Source organism: Liolophura sinensis, chromosome 13 (assembly GCF_032854445.1).
Source record: "Liolophura sinensis isolate JHLJ2023 chromosome 13, CUHK_Ljap_v2, whole genome shotgun sequence".
Lineage (NCBI taxonomy): Eukaryota > Metazoa > Mollusca > Polyplacophora > Chitonida > Chitonidae > Liolophura > Liolophura sinensis.
This window is the reverse complement of record NC_088307.1, coordinates 19,895,885-19,917,958: the sequence shown is the minus strand read 5'-3', so window position 1 is coordinate 19,917,958 and position 22,074 is coordinate 19,895,885. Positions and strand designations below refer to the sequence as shown.

At 39.8% G+C, this 22,074-nt stretch overlaps 1 protein-coding gene across 1 annotated transcript; it reads right to left on the bottom strand.

The window, feature by feature from the left end:
• Positions 1-17: 17 nt before the first annotated feature.
• LOC135480958 (guanine nucleotide-binding protein-like 1) lies at positions 18-21,879 on the bottom strand. Its single transcript, XM_064760889.1, has 13 exons — positions 21,795-21,879; positions 19,184-19,313; positions 17,536-17,623; positions 13,012-13,140; positions 11,950-12,090; positions 11,077-11,308; positions 10,064-10,153; positions 9,251-9,409; positions 8,648-8,700; positions 8,269-8,394; positions 7,011-7,185; positions 6,056-6,196; positions 18-4,725 (listed from the first exon to the last, which is right to left on the bottom strand). The coding sequence occupies exons 1-13, from the start codon at positions 21,877-21,879 to the stop codon at positions 4,475-4,477; spliced, it is 1,800 nt and encodes a 599-aa protein (XP_064616959.1). The 3' UTR covers positions 18-4,474.
• Positions 21,880-22,074: the final 195 nt, after the last annotated feature.

Sequence of the window (22,074 nt, the reverse complement as noted above, 5' to 3'; positions counted from 1 at the left end):
TTCTGTTATTCAGCACTATTCACCATGATTATATTCTCAGAAGAAAGATATTCAACAGATTTAACACCATCCAAGACTGTCTTCGCCTAATAAGAGACATGTACATTTATGCCAAGTATTTGGCACCATTTGATGCTATTTGCTTTATCTCAACAGACAATTTGGAGCACTTCAATGCTATTTCTTAGGAAATTCATATGTAACAGATTTGATACAATTCAGCGTTTTGTTTTCAAAGAGGTATATACTGAGGGCTCTGTGCCATTTCAATGCTATGTTCTTTGAAGAGATATTTAGAAACAAGTTGGCGCCATCCATCACAAAGTTCTCAGAATGGACATATATACTGTTTATTAGGCGCCATTCAGTGCTATGTTCTCAGAAGAGACATATGCAGAGGATCTGATACCATTCAATGCTGAGTTGTCAGAATTTACATACTCATCAGTCTGGCAACATTCAGAAACGATTTAAAGACATTATAGGTCGAAAGATCACCATAGGTTACAGTGCACAGTGAATTCATGGTGCTGCCTCAGTATTCTCAGAATAGACACAATGAGATAAGCAGGGGCCATTTTAATGCTACACTCTAAGAAAAGATCTACACTCTCCCCATGATTCAACTTCCTAATTCTGGCCAAAAATGGCACACTGATATTTTCTAATCAGATATCCACATGGTTTATATATATAACACACTGATATATTTTGTTACATTTTTATCTGTGTGATTAGCTTGTTTCAGAAAAACATCTTATGTAATGTACTGAAACTGACCGAGAATAAGGACTTATCAAATGTCTGCCATCTACATGTCTGCAATTCATCTTACTTCTCAATTAGGACACGGCCGTACGTGGGAAGGTCTGACAGCGGATGGTCGTGGGGTTTCGCCCGGGCTCTGCCCGGTTTCCACCCACCATAATGCTGGCCGCTGTTGTATAAGTGAAATATTCTTGAGTACAGCGTAAAACACCAATCAAATAAATAAATAAATCAATTAGGACAAAAACATTCAAGTGTAATTTTTATTATGTGGCGCGCCAGACAATTATAAAATGCCAGTGAACTACTGAAAGCCATTTATCCAGTGACAATATTTAAGTACCAGTTTCTAGAGATGTGGTATATAAGTAGGCCTACAGAAACTGAACTTAAACCCTCCTTAAACCAGAACAAAAAACTTTGAAGCATTGTAAAACAGACTACTCATTGCTATTAATGTTTAAGATCTTCTGTTCTGGATCATTTTAGAACTGAAATTTGGTCTATTCTCTAACATGTTTTTCAAGAAATGTTTTACTAAGAAAAGTTTACTGAAAATAATATGACTGATTCCTTCCATTCTTTGTTTTCCCAGAAATCAAAAAGTTTAACTTAATTTGATTTCATCAGTAAGAAATTCAAATTTGCTGAGTGAATATAGAGTTTAAACATCTACCATCACTATACTATCGTTTTATCTGCGTAAACTTTACTCATAAATATTTAAAATAAAATCGACATAAATTAGTAACAGTCCCTTTCTTCCCAGTGAGAAAGTGCACCAAATTTGTGTCATGAAGACAGAGTTGAACTATGACTTTCTTTCTATCATCTATAGATCTACCAACAATTTACCAAATAACATATACGTTTTAGAACACTTTTTGGAGATTTCTTTTTTTTCTAGAGATGACAAGTGTTACCTGAGAATTACATAGAAGCTAAAGTTAATATACATCCACAAACAGGATACATTTGATTGGACAGCAGCTTGTGTGACATCAACATGTCTTGACATCATATCTTTATGAATATTCATGAGATTTACAAGCAGTATGTTATAAATATTCATGACATTTAGTACGGTTTACCGCTATAGATTTATTTAAAACAAAACTTTTATACGGCAAGACATTTATCCCTTTTTTTTTTTTACGTTTTCATCATATTGCTTATCTCAATTCAATATACACTACAGATATACATTTTATACCTTAATAAAACCTTTTCTGAAGCTGTGAAATGTAGAAGAAACACTTCCTTATTTATTAAAACAGGTTCAGAAAATTACACTATTTGTATGAACTGTAACTACATCTACATACACTTTGCAGCAGGAATATAAGTTTTATTTTTACAAATTCTGTAACTGTTTTGAGAGCACAAAAACTTCAAAAAGAGGTCACCTGATTGATTTCAGAGGCTGTATCTATTCACAAATCTGTATGTATCAGATAAAAAAAGTACATTCTCCACATATTGGCAGAAGATATAAATGACTCAATTTTGATTATAATTTGAAAAAATACTTATTGGTATTTCAAAATTTCTAAACCTTGAGCAACAGTAACAGTTTTTTTTAAAGGTGTACATTTCAAATCCAGACCTATAATACTGTCATTCTTTCAGAGTTCTTTCCATTTTATTGCACCAAATTTTTTATCGAATGAAAAATGATCTGAGTATTATAAAAATTGTGCACTTAAATGCCCTTTCTTGTTTTTCTCAAAAAAGCCTAATTACATAGGCCTTTAGCTGAATCAGACAATTATGCACAAAAGACATGTAATCATTAAAATACAGAACCCTAGGTCTGTAACTGTGTTCCAAGGGGCATAACTCAATTGGAAAAAAGATAATTTCATATTCTGAAAAGCTTATTAAACTTCCCACTACTAAGTGACTACCAATTTAGCTTGCAGTTTACACAGGAAATCAGTACATGAATATTGCCTATGATGAATTATGACGGAAAAGTTTTACACTTGCAAGATATTAAAGATGTATTTATGGATACACTATTGTGACTTATTGGAATATGAGAATGTCAATAAAATCTTGTACATTCACACTACACGATTCCTCTAGCTTCAAACTGTTACTGCCAATTTAGCCTGTGCATGAATGTTTTGCTTAATTATGAGACTAAAGTCTTCACCTGCAGAAAATAATTGTGAATTCTTAAATTTTGATGACAGTTACCATTTACATGCATTATTTTCTGCCCTGGCAAAAGATAACTACTTTTACCATAAATCCAATAAAACACCCTATCTTCCGGTCATTTGTAAAACTCAAGAGAACAACTTCAGAATATTTGGTATGTTTATGTTTTATGCCATGTTTAAAGATAATATAACTTTATATTAAATATGAGTCAAGATCACTAAAAAGCACCTGACAAACTTTATACAAAGGATTAGAGCAGGAACTGGATTTGAACTCCTTACATGTATGTGTTTCATTTGATAGCTAGATACTAGGTTAATTCAGTGTGCCTGAACAGAACTGAAAGTAGGTTGGTAATACTATACAAAAACTGCATGGAACAACCTATTATGGTTAAATTCCAAGATTTTCTATAACACTGGGTATACTTACGGGTAAAGTTCCATGATTTTACAGAGCAAATCAATGTTAAACTCCATAATTAATGGCTTGGATATTTCATGGCTAAATTCCAAGATTTTTCCAGTATACTTCATGGCAAAATTCCATGCTTTTACAGCATCTTCTTGGCAAAATTCCATGCTTTTACAGTATGCTTCATGGATAAATTCCACGATTTTCCAGCATATTCTTGGCAAAATTCCATGCTTTTACAGTATGCTTCATGGCTAATTTCCATGATGTTTTAGACCCCCGCCCCCATTCCAAATCACCCAAGTCCATCTTTAATTTCATAAATTTGTCAGTCAAAACACCAGCCGCAAACTCACTGCCACAATGACATCCTAACAATCTTCTGCTAGTTTGGAATCTGTGGTCTATAAATACCAGCACACCTGAACACAGTATAATTTGGAAACTAAATGGAATGATGAGAAACTTCATGTTCGTGTAGAACTTTTATGACTCCACGGCTAGTTCAGGTGAGATAAGTGACACCACTGACTTCTACTTACTACTGTCAAGTTGTTATTGTCTAACTGAATTTAACAAGTGACATTTTTTATGACGGCTGACAAAACGTTAGGAATATACAGGAAAGTCCACAACTTTCTGGGCTTGGAAAATTGAGAACAAAATCCCATGATTTTCCAGGAATTTGCATTACAACAGAAAAGACCAGTTTATTCACCAGGTAAATATGCTTCTAAGAGTACTGACCCAAGTAGCAGTAGACTAGTGGTCAACACACTTGTTTGTCACTAAACATTTCCAAATGCCTACCCTGGTTTCCTATCAACAGTCACAGGACATCATTCACAAATAATCGTGGGCATCAATTTCCAAAATGCTTCAGCCCTTAACCTTCAAAAACGAAATGCAGAACATTATAACATGAAATGCAAAACATTCAAAAAACGATATCAAAAACATTCAAAAACAGTAGAAAACATTTCAAAAAATGCTTCATTCTTTACCCTCCAAAAACGAGACACAGTGCTGACCTCTCAGATACATGTATACAGGTATAAACTCAAGAACTAACTGTTTTCATCATGCTTTCAAAACTACTTTCCAACAATTTCCAGCAAACCCTTCAATCATCGCTAAGCAATTCGAAAACATTTCTCATGGCTATACCCCCACTCTTGTGACCCTCCCTTTTATGTGCCTTGAATATAAAAGCCTTAGACTTGTCGCACGGCGACATCCCCTCCATGCTATCCTCAACTTCGTCCTCACTGCTGGCCAGCTGGTCGTCTGAAGTCTCCACCACCTTCCTCTGACAGTAATGGTGTTCCTGTAGTTTGGACAAAGCGTCTGTCTCAGGACTGGACTGCCAGTAATCTGCAACATTGTATTGTTTGTCAATGGCAAAGATTAGCACAGAGAGAGACTGTAAACAAGAAACGTCATTTTATACCTTAAATTCAAATTGTCCTGAGAGCGCAGCATAGCCCCTATCAGAATAGCACAAGTAAAGAAGACTTGCACAAGTAAAGAAGAATTGCACAAATAAAGAAGAGTTGCACAAGTAAAGAAGAATTGCACAAGTAAAGAAGAATTACACATACTTTATTTCATCTGGAGTTTCACCTAAGCGACACTCTTTCCTTCATTCTCACTGAGTCATTCACCTTATTGGGCCACTTGCATGTTAAGAGTTTTTAATGAACTTTGATTAATCAAATTATCATTTCAAGGCTTCTGGAAGAATATTTTTACAGGCCAAAACTTCAGGTGAAAAAACCTTAAGTGAACTGTTAGGCTATGTGTTGTACTCAAATAAACTGGTCTTCTCTGCTGTAAAACAGACTACTGGAATTGCTGTTTAAAGCCACACCCTCATTTTACACTTATACTGCAGCAGTGTAAAACTAATTTATACCAGTCAAGATCTCTTTTGGGAGTGGGTTAAGGCAGAAGCAGTTGTCTTTTAATCTCTACAGGGGCCTCCTTGGCTCAGTCGGTTAGCGCGCTAGCGCAGCCTAATGACCCAGGAGCCTCTCACCAATGCGGTCGCTGTGAGTTCAAGTCCAGCTCATGCTGCCTTCCTCTCCGGCCGTAAGTGGGAAGGTCTGTCAGCAGCCTGCGGATGGTCGTGGGTTTCCCCCGGGCTGTGCCCGGTTTCCACCCAACATAATGCTGGCGGTCGTCGTATAAGTGAAATATTCTTGAGTACAGTGTAAAACACCAATCAAATAAATAAATAAATTTAATCTGTACAGGACACAAAGTGTGGGTTCAAATCCAGCCCTAGACAGAGAATTTTTTGGTTCAGGGTCGACATAATAAGAGGGTCGACAATGTTTGACTAACCATTAGTAACCACATGTGTGCATATCTGTGTGTCAAATGTGGGACAGATCATCAATAACTTACCAAAGGTCTGCGGTTTGCAATGGGCACTGCTGCTTCCTTCACCCATAAAACTAATCACCATTCATTGTGTAAGTAGCAAATATTTGAGTACAGTGTTACACAACACTCAAACAAATGGATAAATAAATCAAACTCCCAAACAATCAAACAAATGAATAAATAAATCAAACTCCCAAACAATCAAACAAATGAATAAATAAATCAAACTCTCAACTTGCTTGATTCTCAAGGAAATCAAGAGCCATATTTTTTCTGATTTTTAAGATCACAAGCCACATATTACACTACTCCTCACCTTTCTTGGCTGTGTAGCCCGGGGGTCTGAAGTAGAGACACAGCACCCCTTCCAGTGTCATCCTCAGGATGTTATTAGCAGCCCTGTACACGTCAGGGCGTGCTGCCTTGGCCGTCATAAACCCTCGCTTCTCAGCCCAGGCTGGAACAGTGAAAAAATGACAAAAAAAAAACATACTGTAAATAACCAAAAAATATGCAGAATAACGAGCAAATTTTGGAGGCAAATATACATTATAAAATTTCATTTTTGGTGCTGAAACTTGCACTTTTCCAGAAAAATATCATCCTCCTTCCCAACAAATCTCAAAACACTTTCCTTACATTACCAGAGTTCAACAATCAGGAAAAGCTTATGATACTGTTTTGCTATTAGTGATGTAGTAGGCAGAGTTATGTGGAAATAAAAGATACCCTGTACATTTAGGGTAGACAGCTGTTTTCAGTGAATATCAGTCCACATGCGCAGAATGGGTAATGCTGAGGAGAAACATAAACGCATAGCAATTTATGCCTATACACTACAACATAGCAGATTCATTCTGTTTTTTTTCACACATATTTTTCTAAATATTTGCCTTGAAACCAAGAAGCAATTTGGAAATAAGGAATATTTTTTTTATGAGGCCGACTATGTTTATGTCATATTTAACAGTCTCTCTAACAATTTTTCAGTCATATGGCAATGATGGGTCATTAAGTTTGTGTACATGTACTGTGTCTTCTTGCAGCAGGGTTAGTCCATCCCTCCAAAGTGCTCTCGCCACTAAAGTATCAAGCCGAAGACCCCAGACATGACACCCCACACCATCACATTATGCTGACACTGTGCCAACCATGTCAACCAGTCACGCCTCCTTACCCTAGCCTCTCAGTGCTGAGTGCCAAGGCAAGGAAGCAATAAGTACCATTTTTAAAGTTTTTGGTATGACCCGGCCCCAATATGTAACACATACCGTGGCAGATGAGGAATGCGCTCCATTTTAGCTCCCCCGCCTCTTCAGATCCACCGCCATTGGCCTCTGGGTGGGTAAGGTGTAATAGGCTTGGCAGGTTGAGCCGCTCAGCGATAAACCCCACAGCTGTGTAAGGCTCTCGCACTTGAGCAATAGGGTAGATACCTGCTACAATCTGAAAATGGGAGACAACTCATGAAGGGAGACAACTCATGAAGGGAGACAACTTGTGAGGTGCCAGTAGGGTAAATGAACAAAAAATGAGCTTGGTATATACATGTAGATTGGATTTAAATGAACGGTGGTTAATGCTGACCTTCATAAGAATATTTCAATTCTCAGAGTATTCACAGAAGAAACCGAAGTTCCTAGAAAAACTTGTAGCTGTATTAATTAACTAATGTTCATGCACTCGACAATCAAATTTTCACCTCTAGACAGGATAAATGTGTGCGCCATATTGGCTTCATGCACTTCATGTAACACATACTACATGGCCCTATGAGCGTTTTTGATTGCTTTCTGCAAATGACCTATCCCCACACAAATTTGAAACAGCCACACCCAGCAAACATTTTCCCATTCAAACATGACAAGGTGTATCCCGTGGACAAGGGAAACAACTGCTGATACAAGGGTGTTGCTGATAGCAGATTTATGCATACATCTTCATATTTGTTTTATGTATTTTGTTTATTTGATTGGTGTTTTACACCGTACTCAAGAATATTTCACTTATACAATGGCTGCCAGCATTATGGCAGGAGGAAACCATCTGACCCCAAGGAAAGCCACGATCACCCGCAGCTGCTCTTCCTGCAGATGAAGCATGCCGCCATTACTACTTTTGGTTTCACTCTCCACACAGAGGGCAGTTACCGCCACGGCTTAAAGTCCTGATAGGATATGCATGAATATTTGTGAGTGGAATGTGCAGCAGTTTGAAGAGAGGCAAAAACACCATGGACTTCAAAAGAAAAACTATGTTTAAACTGAATTACAGTAAATGACCTTTAAGTTTCTCCCTAAAAGGTTCATTTTTAAAGGCAAATAAATGTCTAAAAATAACCCTCTTGGTGCTGAATCTTAATTTCATCACTAGAATATCATTCTACTTTCCAAAATCAATAGAGCTTTGAGACTCAGGCGAAATGGGCAATTCATGGAAGAAATTTTAAGTGATTTACCATAAGCCAGTACAGACAAACCACAGAAAGGCACAGACTATACCACTGATAGAACACAAACGGAGAGCTACCTGTAGAGGTTTCTGCACCAGAGACGGGAACACGAGGCCTGGACAGTCACACAGTTTGACTGTAGGGGTCAGGAAGATGGTCTGGAAGTGTTTGGTGTGGCCTGGAGTTTTGGACACACTCACAACCTGTGGGGGAGAATGCCAAACTTAAAAAAAGGGCATCATAAGCATTGTGTTACAGCCAGGTCACCGGTTACATGTGCCCATGTGCTGACTACACGAATCTCACCGTCGCAACTGCTCTGGTTTTACTTTCTATGCTGCAAATCTTTATACTACATTTATCAGCTTCTGAAATTGCCTTTTTTCAGGCCAAACATCTGGTGAAATACATGTAAAGTGTATAAGTTTCTCAGATACCTTGTGAGAGGAAACTTACTTTCTTTCCCACTAGACCATTCAGAAGTGATGATTTTCCTACATTAGGATATCCTACAAAAGAAAGGGAGAAAACTGCATGAGTTTTATAAAAGATGTGCTGCAACATTTACTTTATCTTGTCATCACATGAGTATGAGTTCTCTGAACTACCTACCTGTCAAAGTCATTATTATTGCACTTCCTGACAGGCTACCGTATTTCTGCTGATTTTGTTGTGAAGTCAGCTTATTCCTTGTAAGAGTTTCATCAAAAGACTGATTTTAAGGTTTTAATGTTCTTCTGAAAGGGAAAAGGCCAAACTTTAGGTGAATGGTACCTCTGAAAATAAGTTTTTCACACAAACAGCAGAGGGGTCCCTCTGTGGCCAAGTGGTTGGTGTGCTAAAGCAGCATAATAAACCAGGAACCACCCACCAATGCGACTGGTGTGAGTTCAAGTTCAGCTCATGCTAGCTCCCTCTCCGGTCGAGCGTGGAAAGGTCTCCCAGCAACCTGCTAATGGCCTTGGGGTTTCCCTCAGGCTCTGCTCAGTTCCTTCAACCATAATGTTGGCTGACATCGTACAGCTTAGGGCATGCTGACACAAGCATGATGTTACTTACCCACACATCCTATAGTGAGAACACCATCCTTATACAGCCCTGGGGGTACAGGATTATCCCTGGCCTCCTCTGTAAAGCCATCCATCACCACCGTGTCCTGACCTGTCTCCACCCCCTCCAGCATCAGTCGTACCTTGTCCTGCCAGCCCGATAAATCCACTACAACACATGACAATTTTGTAGTTTTATTTACCGTGTATCACCTATAATTTCAACAATGACTATGTAAATACTGCCTAATTCTGAAAGTTCTATGATCTTAAAAAGGCGTTTTGAGATTTGTTTGCAATTATAAGATGACACTTTATTTTAGTGTCTTACGGGCGAGCTGACATTAACAAAAAAAACACAATGGAATGAAAATAGAGTTGAAAATCCACCCTTTTATTTTGTTCAATCAGAATGTTTCATATGATGCTCACTTCTTTTCAGCTACACAGCTTGGACCTGAATCTCATCAAACGTGATGCTTTCAAGTACTCATGTACTCACCCCTGCCTTGAGTTACCTTCTCGCATGTTTCAAAGAGCTCCCTCTGCTAGACTGCACAGCTTGGACCTGGATCACATCAGACTGTACACTTTCATGTACTCACCCTGGCCTTGGGTTATCTTCTCGCATGTTTCTAACAGCTCCTTCAGCTAGACTAAACAGCTTGGACTGGAATCTCATCAGACTGGACACTTAATGTACTGTTGTACTCACCCCTACCTTGGGTTAACGCCTCACATGATTCTAACAGCTTCTTCTGCTGGACTACACAGCTTGGACCTGAATCTCATCTGACTAGACACTCTTCTGTAATGTACTCACCCCTGCCTTGGGTTATCTTCTCACATGTTTCTAACAGTTCCTTCTGGCCCACAGCAGCCATGCGGCCAAGTTGACGCCGTTTGTGAACCACTGTCAACACAGAACAGGAAGTGATCAGGTGCGTTAACATACTTCATTCCACCGGCAGTATATGCAGGAAGACTTATGGGATGTTATGCTGAAATGAAACATCTCTAACACAAACGAAGAGAGGAGTTTCAAGTTAGATCTCTTTTATTGCTAAATAAGGCAAATAAGTTGTACTCTGCCAAGTGAACTATCAGAAATGTTCGGCACTAATTTCTGATTACCTATACTACCTATGTACAACATGGGAGTATAACAAAGTTTCGCAAACAGTAATTCAGAAAAAACTAACAATGACGAAAGTTGCGGGAACTGAGCATTCGTGAAATAATGAAGTTCCTGAAAGAAACGCTTGTCATCTTTGCCTTCTGAACACACAGTGATTGGTACATTAAAATGAACAAGTTACCAAATACATTTGACAAGTAACACCTTATCAAGAAAGACTTCTTTTACCTTTAGTGACAAAAAAGTTTGACTTTGGACCCTGCTCATTATTTGGTGTTATTATACTGCTGTAAATACCACTAGTTTGATTTTAATGAAACCATATCAATTGGAAACGTAGTATACCACAACATAAAGCTATGTTCCAAATTTGTGTAGGATATCCCTGAAGGCCTGTTCAATGTTATGTTGAAACCACTAATTTGATTCTGATGAAAATACAGGCGTGGGGGGTGGGAGTTGGTGGTGGAGGGGGGTGGGCGGCGTGGAGCATAATAAAAAAAAAATTGCTCCCGGATCGAAGATAATGGTTTTCACACATGGATTTGACTATCCATATTTCAAACTTTTAAGAAAAAGAAAACAAAACGAAAAGCATTCCGTATTTCCACTTTTTGTTCTAAAAAATCTGTACAATTACAAAAAAATTCTCTTTTTCTTTTCCTTCTAAAATTGGAGACTTTTTTTCTCTGTCCTACCTCTACTGGGATCCTCCTGTCTCTTGCTCTGAGCATCATGGGAGTCTTTGAAGTCCCTTGGGAATGAGGTAAAGCAGACAATCTCCAGGTCTGGGTAATGCTCATGGAAATAGTGTTTCCATGCAACAACAACAGCTGGTGGAACAAGGTCGATTTTGTTTAGGGTCAGAATGACCTTCTTCTTCAGTTCTTTAGTCACATAGTTGTAGAGTGCAGGAGGGAAATGTAAAGCCTGAAGATGCAAGGTAGATTTTTAAAACTAACACATATTTCAGGAATTTTCTTTCATCCTAAATTATTAAGCTAAGGCAGAACTATATATGAGCTAACAATTTACATAAAAACAAAACGACGAAGTACACCTATGCATTCCACTGTATCATGTTGCATTGAGTTCATCAGAAGGAAAAAAAATTCCCTACAGTTGCAGGATCTCACAAAAAGTCAGCAACATGGAGTTTTGTCTTGGCCAAGTCAAGAGAATGTCCCATGTCCCATACATCCCTTTCACTTCATTAAGTTCCTCATATTTTGCTTTTAATGAAAATCGTATCTAAAACTTTGATTTAACTACACCAAAACAAACACTGAAGAAAAGATCTCCAGATAAATCTTCCACAAAAATTTCACCCGAACACAGTTAACCCACAGCCTTTCTGCACAGGACGATGAATAACAACAACAGTTCACACGCTGTGTGCACAGTTTTGTGAATGCTGAATCTAAAAGTGCCCCATTTCACTAAATTTAACTGTACAGTTTTCTCACATTGCAATTTATTTTTCATTCAAAGAGAAAAACTTGTTCCACAGCCAAAATATTACCCTTTTAAAATCTGACCTTGCTCTCAAGGTCAAAGAGGTCAGAACTCACGGGATATCTGATGTCTGTGATGATGAGCAAAATGTCTGACATTTCCAAAACACGCCACAGTTGACGCCAGGTCTCCAGGTTCAGCTCAAAATAGCTTAGGTCACTGAGGTCATAGTCATCGTAGATCCGCTTCAGGTATTCCTACACATGTTGAAAACATAACTCTTTAAAGCCGGATATCTGCATCTTATACATGATAATCCTATATTCACATTATAGGTCAAAGGTCAGTGATACTATATCAGCTTTGCAGTTTTATCTATTTATTTATTTGATTGGTATTTCACACCGTACTCAAGAATACTTTACTTATACAACGACGGCTAACATAAGGTGGGAGGAAACAGGGCAGAGCCCAGGGGAAGCCCACGACCATCCGCAGGTTGCTGACAGACCTTCCCACTTATGTCCAGAGAGGTCGCCAACATGTGCTGGACATGAACTCACTTCATCATCATGGGTGAGAGGCGCCTGGGTCACTGTGCTGTGATAGCATGCTAAACCACTCGGGACCCCAGTGTACAGCATAAAACACCAATCAAATAAATACACGTGTATAATTAAGTAAATGATCAGAATTGCATGTACACATTACACATGTACCTGTGAACCTTTCTGGATAATGGGTACTAAAGGAAAACTGATATGTTGGCCAAGGAAATTTATGTAGCAAATCTTCCCTGTGTTTTTCATTGATTTTGAGTGAGTAAGTGAGTGCTTTGGGTTTAACGTCGTACTTAACAATTTTTCAGTCCTATGACGACGAAGGCATCCTAGAGTGCATGTGATGTGCCTCTTTGTTGCAGGGCGGACTTCCACCACTCTTTTATCTAGTGCTGCTTCACTGAGATGCCTTACCGAAAGCAAGTAAGGCTCCCTGCCCGAGCCATTATACTGATACGGGTCAACCAGTCCTTGCACTATCCCATTCATACTGAACACCAAGCGAGGGAGTTACAACTTCTTCTTTTCAGGTCTTAGGTGTGTCTCGACCCAGGATTGACCCTGGATCTACCACTCCTGTGTTGATGTTGAAGTCTTTGAAAACAATACAATGCATACCTTGAAAAAGCGTTCCTCTCTGGCCTCTACCTGTGCCTTTTTCTGGTTGTAGTCCCATGGGGGTCGTTTAGGCATGTCCAGTACAGAACCTGTCTGATAGATACACTCAATGTCCATCTCCAGTGCTGTCTGGAACAAGACAGGGGGGACAACTCTGATAACATTGCTCAGCAGTTCTCTTTATTCAATAATTTAGAGGTTTAAAAGTCTTATTTGGTGGTAACAGTTATTAAATAACCATACATAATTATGGCACGATAGTATAACGACAGCATTGCAGCATTATGCCAAGTTCAATATTCTAATATTCGTAAGTATATAGTAAAAACTTTTGAATGAATTTCGCTCAGTGAAATAATGTAAAAAAAAAAACAAAACGTAAAGGCAGTTTTAGACGTTCAGTTTGCAATGGTGTTTCATCTGATGTGTAAGGCCTGGGATACCCTAGACAAATTTTTTCCTTCTTACAGGTGTATTTTGTGAATTTCTGAAAATCCACCTATGTGCTTGCTGGCAATGGAGTATTTTGAAGGCCATCTTGACCACTCTAAAATTCGCTTGTGTGAAACATCTCATGTACTAGAGAAGAAAAATGCTAGAGATTTCACTTTGAGCTCATAGTGTAATTTCTGCAAACAAGATGATTAAGCTGACCAACACGGAACTGTGCTGATCTGTGACCTTTTGTTTGTACCACATGGTTTACTAGGTCACACCACTTATTAACCTACTGACCACTATCAACGGAAAAATCTGCCTAGTGTGTCTGCGTTTAGGCTGCGAATCACCAGTGTATTTCGTGGGCGATTAAGTTTGCCCTTAAAAACAAAAAACATTTGCGTAGTGTGTCCCCAGCTTTAAGTTTTTGCAGCACACTCAAGAACACTGGGAAGGCAGAAGGTGTCATGCCATAATGCAGTCCATCATTACTAGTGGGGCAGAAGACGTCTTGCCATAATGCAGTCCATCATTACTAGTGGGGCAGAAGACATCATGCCATAATGCAGTCCATCATTACTACGGGGGCAGAAGACGTCATGCCATAATGCAGTCCATCATTACTAGGGGGGCAGAAGACGTCATGCCATAATGCAGTCCATCATTACTAGGGGGACAGAAGATGTCATGCCATAATGCAGTCCATCATTACTAGGAGTCAGAAGACATCATGCCATAATGCAGTCCATCATTACTAGGGGGGCAGAAGACATCATGCCATAATGCAGTCCATCATTAATAGGGGGGCAGAAGACGTCATGCCATAATGCAGTCCATCATTACTACGGGGGCAGAAGACATCATGCCATAATGCAGTCCATCATTACTAGGGGGCAGAAGACATCATGCCATAATGCAGTCCATCATTACTAGGAGGACAGAAGATGTCATGCCATAATGCAGTCCATCATTACTAGGGGGGCAGGAGACATCATGTCATAATGCAGTCCATCATTACTGGGGGGCAGAAGACGTCATGCCATAATGCAGTCCATCATTACTACGGGGGCAGAAGACGTCATGCCATAATGCAGTCCATCATTACTAGTGGGGCAGAAGACGTCATGCCATAATGCAGTCCATCATTACTAGGGGGACAGAAGATGTCATGCCATAATGCAGTCCATCATTACTAGGGGGGCAGAAGATGTCATGCCATAAAGCAGTCCATCATTACAAGTGGGGCAGAAGACGTCATGCCATAATGCAGTCCATCATTACTAGGGGTCAGAAGACATCATGCCATAATGCTGTCCATCATTACTAGGGGTCAGAAGACATCATGCCATAATGCAGTCCATCATTACTAGGGGGCAGAAGACATCATGCCATAATGTAGTCCATCATTACTAGGAGGGAAAGAAGACGTCATGTCATAATTCAGTCCATCATTACTAGGGCGGCAGAAGACGTCATGTCATAATGCAGTCCATCATTACTAGTGGGGCAAAAGACGTCATGTCATAATGCAGTCCATCATTATAAGAAGGGCAGAAGACGTCATGCCATAATGCAGTCCATCATTACCAGGGGGGAAAGAAGACGTCATGTCATAATGCAGTCCATCATTACTAGAAGGGCAGAAGACGTCATGTCATAATGCAGTCCATCATTACTAGGGGGGCAGAAGACGTCTTGCCATAATGCAGTCCATCATTACTAGGGGGGCAGAGGACGTCATAGGAGGGCAGAAGATGTCATGCAGTCCATCATTACTAGAAGGGCAGAAGACGTCATGCCATAATGCAGTCCATCATTACTAGGAGGGCAGAAGACGTCATGCCATAATGCAGTCCATCATTACTAGGGGGGCAGATGACGTCATGTCATAATGCAGTCCATCATTACCAGGGGGGCAGGAGACATCATGTCATAATGCAGTCCATCATTACTAGAAGGGCAGAAGACGTCATGCCATAATGCAGTCCATCATTACTAGGGGGGCAGAAGACGTCTTGCCATAATGCAGTCCATCATTACTAGGGGGCAGAAGACGTCATGCCATAATGCAGTCCATCATTACTAGAAGGGCAGAAGACGTCATGCCATAATGCAGTCCATCATTACTAGTGGGGCAGAAGACGTCATGTCATAATGCAGTCCATCATTACTAGGGGGGCAGAAGACGTCTTGCCATAATGCAGTCCATCATTACTAGTGGGGCAGAAGACGTCATGCCATAATGCAGTCCATCATTACTAGGGGGCAGAAGACGTCATGCCATAATGCAGTCCATCATTACTAGAAGGGCAGAAGACGTCTTGCCATAATGCAGTCCATCATTACTAGGGGGCAGAAGACGTCATGCCATAATGCAGTCCATCATTACTAGAAGGGCAGAAGACGTCATGCCATAATGCAGTCCATCATTACTAGGGCGCCAGAAGACGTCATGTCATAATGCAGTCCATCATTACTAGGAGGGCAGAAGACGTCATGCCATAATGCAGTCCATCATTACTAGGGGGGCAGAAGACGTCATGCCATAATGCAGTCCATCATTACAAGTGGGGCAGAAGACGTCATGTCATAATGCAGTCCATCATTACTAGGGGGGTAGAAGACATCATGTCATAATGCAGTCCATCATTACTAGAAGGGCAGAAGACGTCTTCTGCCCCCCTAGTAATGATGGACTAGTGGGGCAGAAGACGTCATGTCATAATGCAGTCCATCATTACTAGGAGGGCAGAGTGAGTGAGTGAGTGCTTGGGGTTTAACGTCGTACTCAACAATTTTTCAGTCATATGACGACGAAGGAATCCTTAGGGTGCATGTACGTGTAATGTGCCTCCTTGTAGCAGGACGGATTTCCACCGCTCTTTTATCTAGTGCTGCTTCACTGAGACGACTTACCGAAGGCAAGTAAGCCGCCCCGCCCGAGCCATTATACTGATACGGGTCAACCAGTCGTTGCACTATCCCCTTCATGCTGAACGCCAAGCGAGGAAGTGACAACTTCCTCTTTTAAAGTCTTAGGTGTGGCTCGATCAAGGATTGATCCTGGATCTACCGGTCCCGAAGCGGACGCTCTACCAACTGCGCTATCCGGGCCGGTAAGGAGGGCAGAAGACGTCATGTCATAATGCAGTCCATCATTACTAGGGGGGCAGAAGACGTCATGCCATAATGCAGTCCATCATTACCAGGGGGACAGAAGACATCATGCCATAATGCAGTCCATCATTACTAGGGGGGCAGAAGACGTTATGTCATAATGCAGTCCATCATTACTAGGAGGGCAGAAGACGTCATGTCATAATGCAGTCCATCATTACTAGGGGGGCAGAAGACGTCATGTCATAATGCAGTCCATCATTACTAGGGGGGCAGAAGACGTCATGCCATAATGCAGTCCATCATTACTAGTGGGGCAGAAGACGTCATGCCATAATGCAGTCCATCATTACTAGTGGGGCAGAAGACGTCATGTCATAATGCAGTCCATCATTACTAGGAGGGCAGAAGATGTCATGTCATAATGCAGTCCATCATTACTAGGGGGACAGAAGATGTCATGCCATAATGCAGTCCATCATTACCAGGACGGCAGAAGACGTCATGCCATAAAGCAGTCCATCATTACTGACAATGCCAACATTTGTATTTAACATGCTTTTACACAGGAATTAGAAACCATGGAAACAGACAAGAATGACAATGTCCACAAGCTTGGATGTGAAATGCAGGTATATGCGCAAACCGTGTGCCTGACTGATGTGTTGAATGAAACAAATGGCTTTGTGATAAGCAGCATTCTGAATCTTGCTAAAAAAAGAGTGGACAACATTTTATATGCATCAGTTCCGTTAGTTCATGTTTGTCTATAGAATAAAAACAATTGATCGAGTCAGGTGAACATAGAGCTAAATATTTATCACTTCTAGTAGTTTATGTTTGTCTATAAATTAAAAAAAAAAAAAAATTAATCTTGTCTGGAAATAATGATTGCCTGACCTCAATTTCAGATCAAATTCTTGTTCATCCCAGCGTATACTATTTCCAGGTCTACCTGTGATATCTTACCTCTTCAACCATTTGGTAAGGTTGCCTGGACAGTTCCTTTCTCTTGTGAATTTCATCATTGCTCTCTTGATAGAAATGTAATCGGTACCTGAAACAAAGTCATAAACATGTGCATTTAAATCACCGACTGTTCATTAAAAATGTTATCATAATCACTAAACCTTGAATAGACAGTTTGTAGTAAAGTAGCATGTTTTATACTTGATTCCAGACATACAACTGTGATCTTCAATATTTTTATGCAATAAATACAGAAATGAAGCTGTTTTACAGTTTGAGTTTTTTAGTGTATTTATTTATTTGATTGGTGTTTTATGCCGTACTCAAGAATATTTCACTTATACAACGGCGACCAGCGTTATGGTGGGAGGAAACCGACGAAACCCACGACCATCCGCAGGTTGCTGGCAGACCTTCCCACTTACGACAGGTTACAGTTCGAGGCTATACATGTGCAGCCTTATGATTAGAATGCCTGTTTATCCATATTTTCAAGGAGCACTCTAGATTTTTCAAAAGTGATGTCAGATGCGAGGATAAATTTAGTGGGCCTCTATATCGCACATAAATTCTCACACTGATTGCTTGAAAAAAAAGTCATTTTTACCCAATATGATGGAGAGTGAAAAGGCTGACTTATACACATTAGCGTGTATCCAAAACCAAGTCCAAAGTACATGTTTCATGGATCTTTTCAACTTCTTAATACAGTTACTTAGTTACCAGTATAATTAATTTCATGGTTTTTGGAGAATTTTGGGGTTCAAATAATTCTATATAAGATTTAGTCCATTTATCACCAACTTATTGACTCGGCTTTTAGGTTGTACTCAAGAACAATGCTATTCATGCATGTATACAGTGTTGATCACATTACATGGGTGCAACAAACTAGCAGATCATGGTAGAAAAAAAAAACAAACAACAAAAAAAATAAGTTTGCCAGGTAAAGTGCAATTTAAATACGTATTTATATGCGTGAGATTTTATGTTGTACTTAACAATTTTTCACTCACAGCACGACAATGAGTCATTAGAAAGGCCATCAGACCACCAAAGACCATCAGACACCAAAGCCCACTGGACCACCAAAGGCCATTAGACATCAAAGGCCATTAGACACCAAAGACCATCAGACCACCAAAGACCATTAGACACCAAAGCCCATTAGACCACCAAAGCCCATTAGACACCAAAGACCATCAGATCACCAAAGATCATAAGACCACCAAAGGCCATCAGACCACCAAAGACCATCAGACCACCAAAGGCCATTAGACACCAAAGGGCATTAGACACCAAAGGCCATCAGACCACCAAAGACCATTAGACACCAAAGCCCATTAGACCACCAAAGCCCATTAGACACCAAAGACCATCAGACCACCAAAGATCATAAGACCACCAAAGGCCATTAGACCACCAAAGACCATCAGACCACCAGAGACCATTAGACACCAAAGCCCATTAGACCAGCAAAGGCCACCAGACCACCAAAGACCATCAGACCACCAACATCATTAGACCATCAAAGGCCATCAGACCACCAAAAACCATTAGACTACCTAAGCATTTAAGTGCAATTTAAAGTATTTAAACTTATTACATGTACACATATGCTAAATTGTGATTATATCTCAAAACTAACCTATTGAGATCTAGATATGCTGGGTCCAACGAGAGCTCTGGTTGGTGGTTGAGTTTGTCAACTCTAATATCAGGTCCCGCCTCTGATTCCACATCAGCATCATCATCAGATGATTGACAGCCAAAGTGTTCTGAAGAAAACGAGAAAAAAAAAAGTCATTTAGAAAAATGTTTAAATACTCTCAACTGCAGACTAATTCATGAATTGGAGACTAATAGCTTTATTACTTTCACACGGTTTAATAACACAACATCAAAAAATTTACTCAATGTTTTAGAAATTGCAGGGTTTTAAAGTTAACAATGCAGTTATTCAGAGTTCAAGTCCAGCTCACACTGGCCTTCTCTCTGGTCATAAGAGGGAAGATCTTCCAGCAACCTGCAGATGGCCCTGGTTTCCTCTCACCATAATGCTGGCCACTGTCATGTAAGTCAAATATGTAGATACATGGTGTAAATCACCAATAAAATAAATAAATTTTTAAGGATGACCTCACTTGTATCTGGCTAAAACATTTTTCAATTGTAAGCAGGATAATCAAGCTTTCTAAAAAGTACCATACTTTATTATTGTCATGAGATTACATGCAGAACAAAATGACAATACTGCACAAATGGCTGGTGTGAGTTGAGCAAGGCACCTTGAGAATTTTATCCAATCAAACACATTGCTATCAGATTTCGCTGCCTAAGCTGTGACGTAGCCTTTATCCATTCACTCCATGAAGTGACACATGATAACACAGAACTATGGCATAATACATCATTTTGAGACTGTTTACAATGATTTAGTTACATTTCACATAGTGTTAAGGGCCAGGTTTGTATCATTCTGAATTTATTACAACCAAAGAATTTAAGTTTTTTGCCTTTCTCTTTCCCGCATACAATGGGTGTTTTTCTTCCCCTGGTTTCTTTCATAAAATATAGTGAAATTATAGAAATGCCATGTTCCAATACAGGTGCTTTCTCTGACGTCCACAATAACTAGGTCAGCACTCCTTTCATCTTACAAGCCACCACTACAAAACTGAAGCACAAAATCCAGCAACAGTCAAATGTCTAGATCAGCCTCTGTGGTGATTAGATATATTTCCATTTGTTTCAGAAATGAGCATGAATCTTGTTGAATCTATTGTAATCACCAGCACAACCCCTTTGGAGGCTACGACCTGAACCAGGTACACCCTGGCCGTGCATCTGCAGCTAGGCTATTGAAACAGGGTGGATGGAGTTTCTTGTAAATGATACAGTTGGCCTGCTGTATCAACAATTCAAGCAGTGGAAGAAATATTCGTCCAATTTCTGAGAAAACAATATTTATCACTTGGTCCTTCATTGCTAAAGTCTACATATTATGATATTAAGATATTTAAGGCTGATTTAAGGTACTTTGAATCGTAGTCTTTCAGTGAACATGAACATTAGTCAGGTGCTGTCAGAGATCCGTCAGAGACCGACAAATTACACCAGCTCATACCTGTAACTTCATTTCTTTTATTTCACAAATATTTATATTACGTTTAAAATATCAATGCAAACTGTGCAATTCACAATTATAGCCTAGAACACAATATCAAGGCACTTCCTAATCCTATCTCTCATATATTGCATCCCTATCAGCAACCTACGGATGGTCATGGCAGGCTCTGTCTAGTTTCCTCCCACCATAATGCTGGTAACTGTTGTATAAACGAAGTAGTCTTCAGTACAGCGTAAAATACCAAACAAATAAATAAATGAATATTGTATCCCCAGTGCAAAGATAAAAGTCAGAATTTTGAAGCAGAACACCCAGTTTCCAGATGGCACAGACTTCACTTATAATGATATGTTCCTAACTTCACCTTTTCTCTGTTATTTGATTTATTTATTTGATTGATGTTTTATGCCGTACTCAAGAATATTTCACTTATACAACGGCAGCCAGCATTATGGTGGGTGGAAACCGGGCAGAGCCCGGGGGAAACCCATGACCATCCACAGGCTGCTGACAGGCCTTCCCATGTATGGCCGGAGAGGAAGCCAGCATGAACTGGACTTGAACTCACAGCGACCGCATTGGTGAGAGATTCCTGGGCCATTACACTGCGCTAACCCGCTAACCAACTGAGCCACGGAGGCCCCCTTTTCTCTATTCAATTCTACACTTATCAGCACTCAGTCTGAATATGAACACCCAATCTTGTTGTCTGCCCTGTGTTAGTTATTTTCAGTTATCCTCAAGTTTTGAAATCTTTCATTATCACTCCCTTGCCCTAGCTGAATGCTAGTGTTAGCAAGTTAGAGATTAAAGATTGTTGTAAAGAAACAGTTGATGCAATTGTTGGTTGAGTGACCTGCTTCTCAGATGTTCGTTGTGAAAAACAGATTCTTCAATGAACTGACGTAGAACTGGAGATCTACCAGCTGACGTCAACTTCAATTTCGGTTATTGTGAAAAGCTAGTTCTTCAACGAATTGACGTCATTTCACTACCTGACAGCAACGTCAACTCAATTTCCACTACTGGTGAATACATGTTCACGTGAAACTGTTTGCTAAGAGTATGAGGCCTGTAGAAAAAAAAAAAATCCAAATCTCGCCTCCAATATCAGCCCATCTACATGTACCTCCATTCTCTTGGCGTTTTCGCTCACGTCTTTCCTGGAGCTGCTTCTTTTTTTGTTTAGTACTAAATGGCTTCCCTCGTGGCATATTTGCAGACTCGTACGCGTGGATTTTAAAACATAAACTGCACGATTAAAATATTTGACATTTCAAAGAGTTTGACATTTCATGGACGCGGCCATCTTTGTTGCTGCGGGTTAAAAATGGGAAAATATCTGAGTGGACGAAACTACATAAAATATCACTCTTACAAATTTTAAAAGAAATTAATTCTACACCACA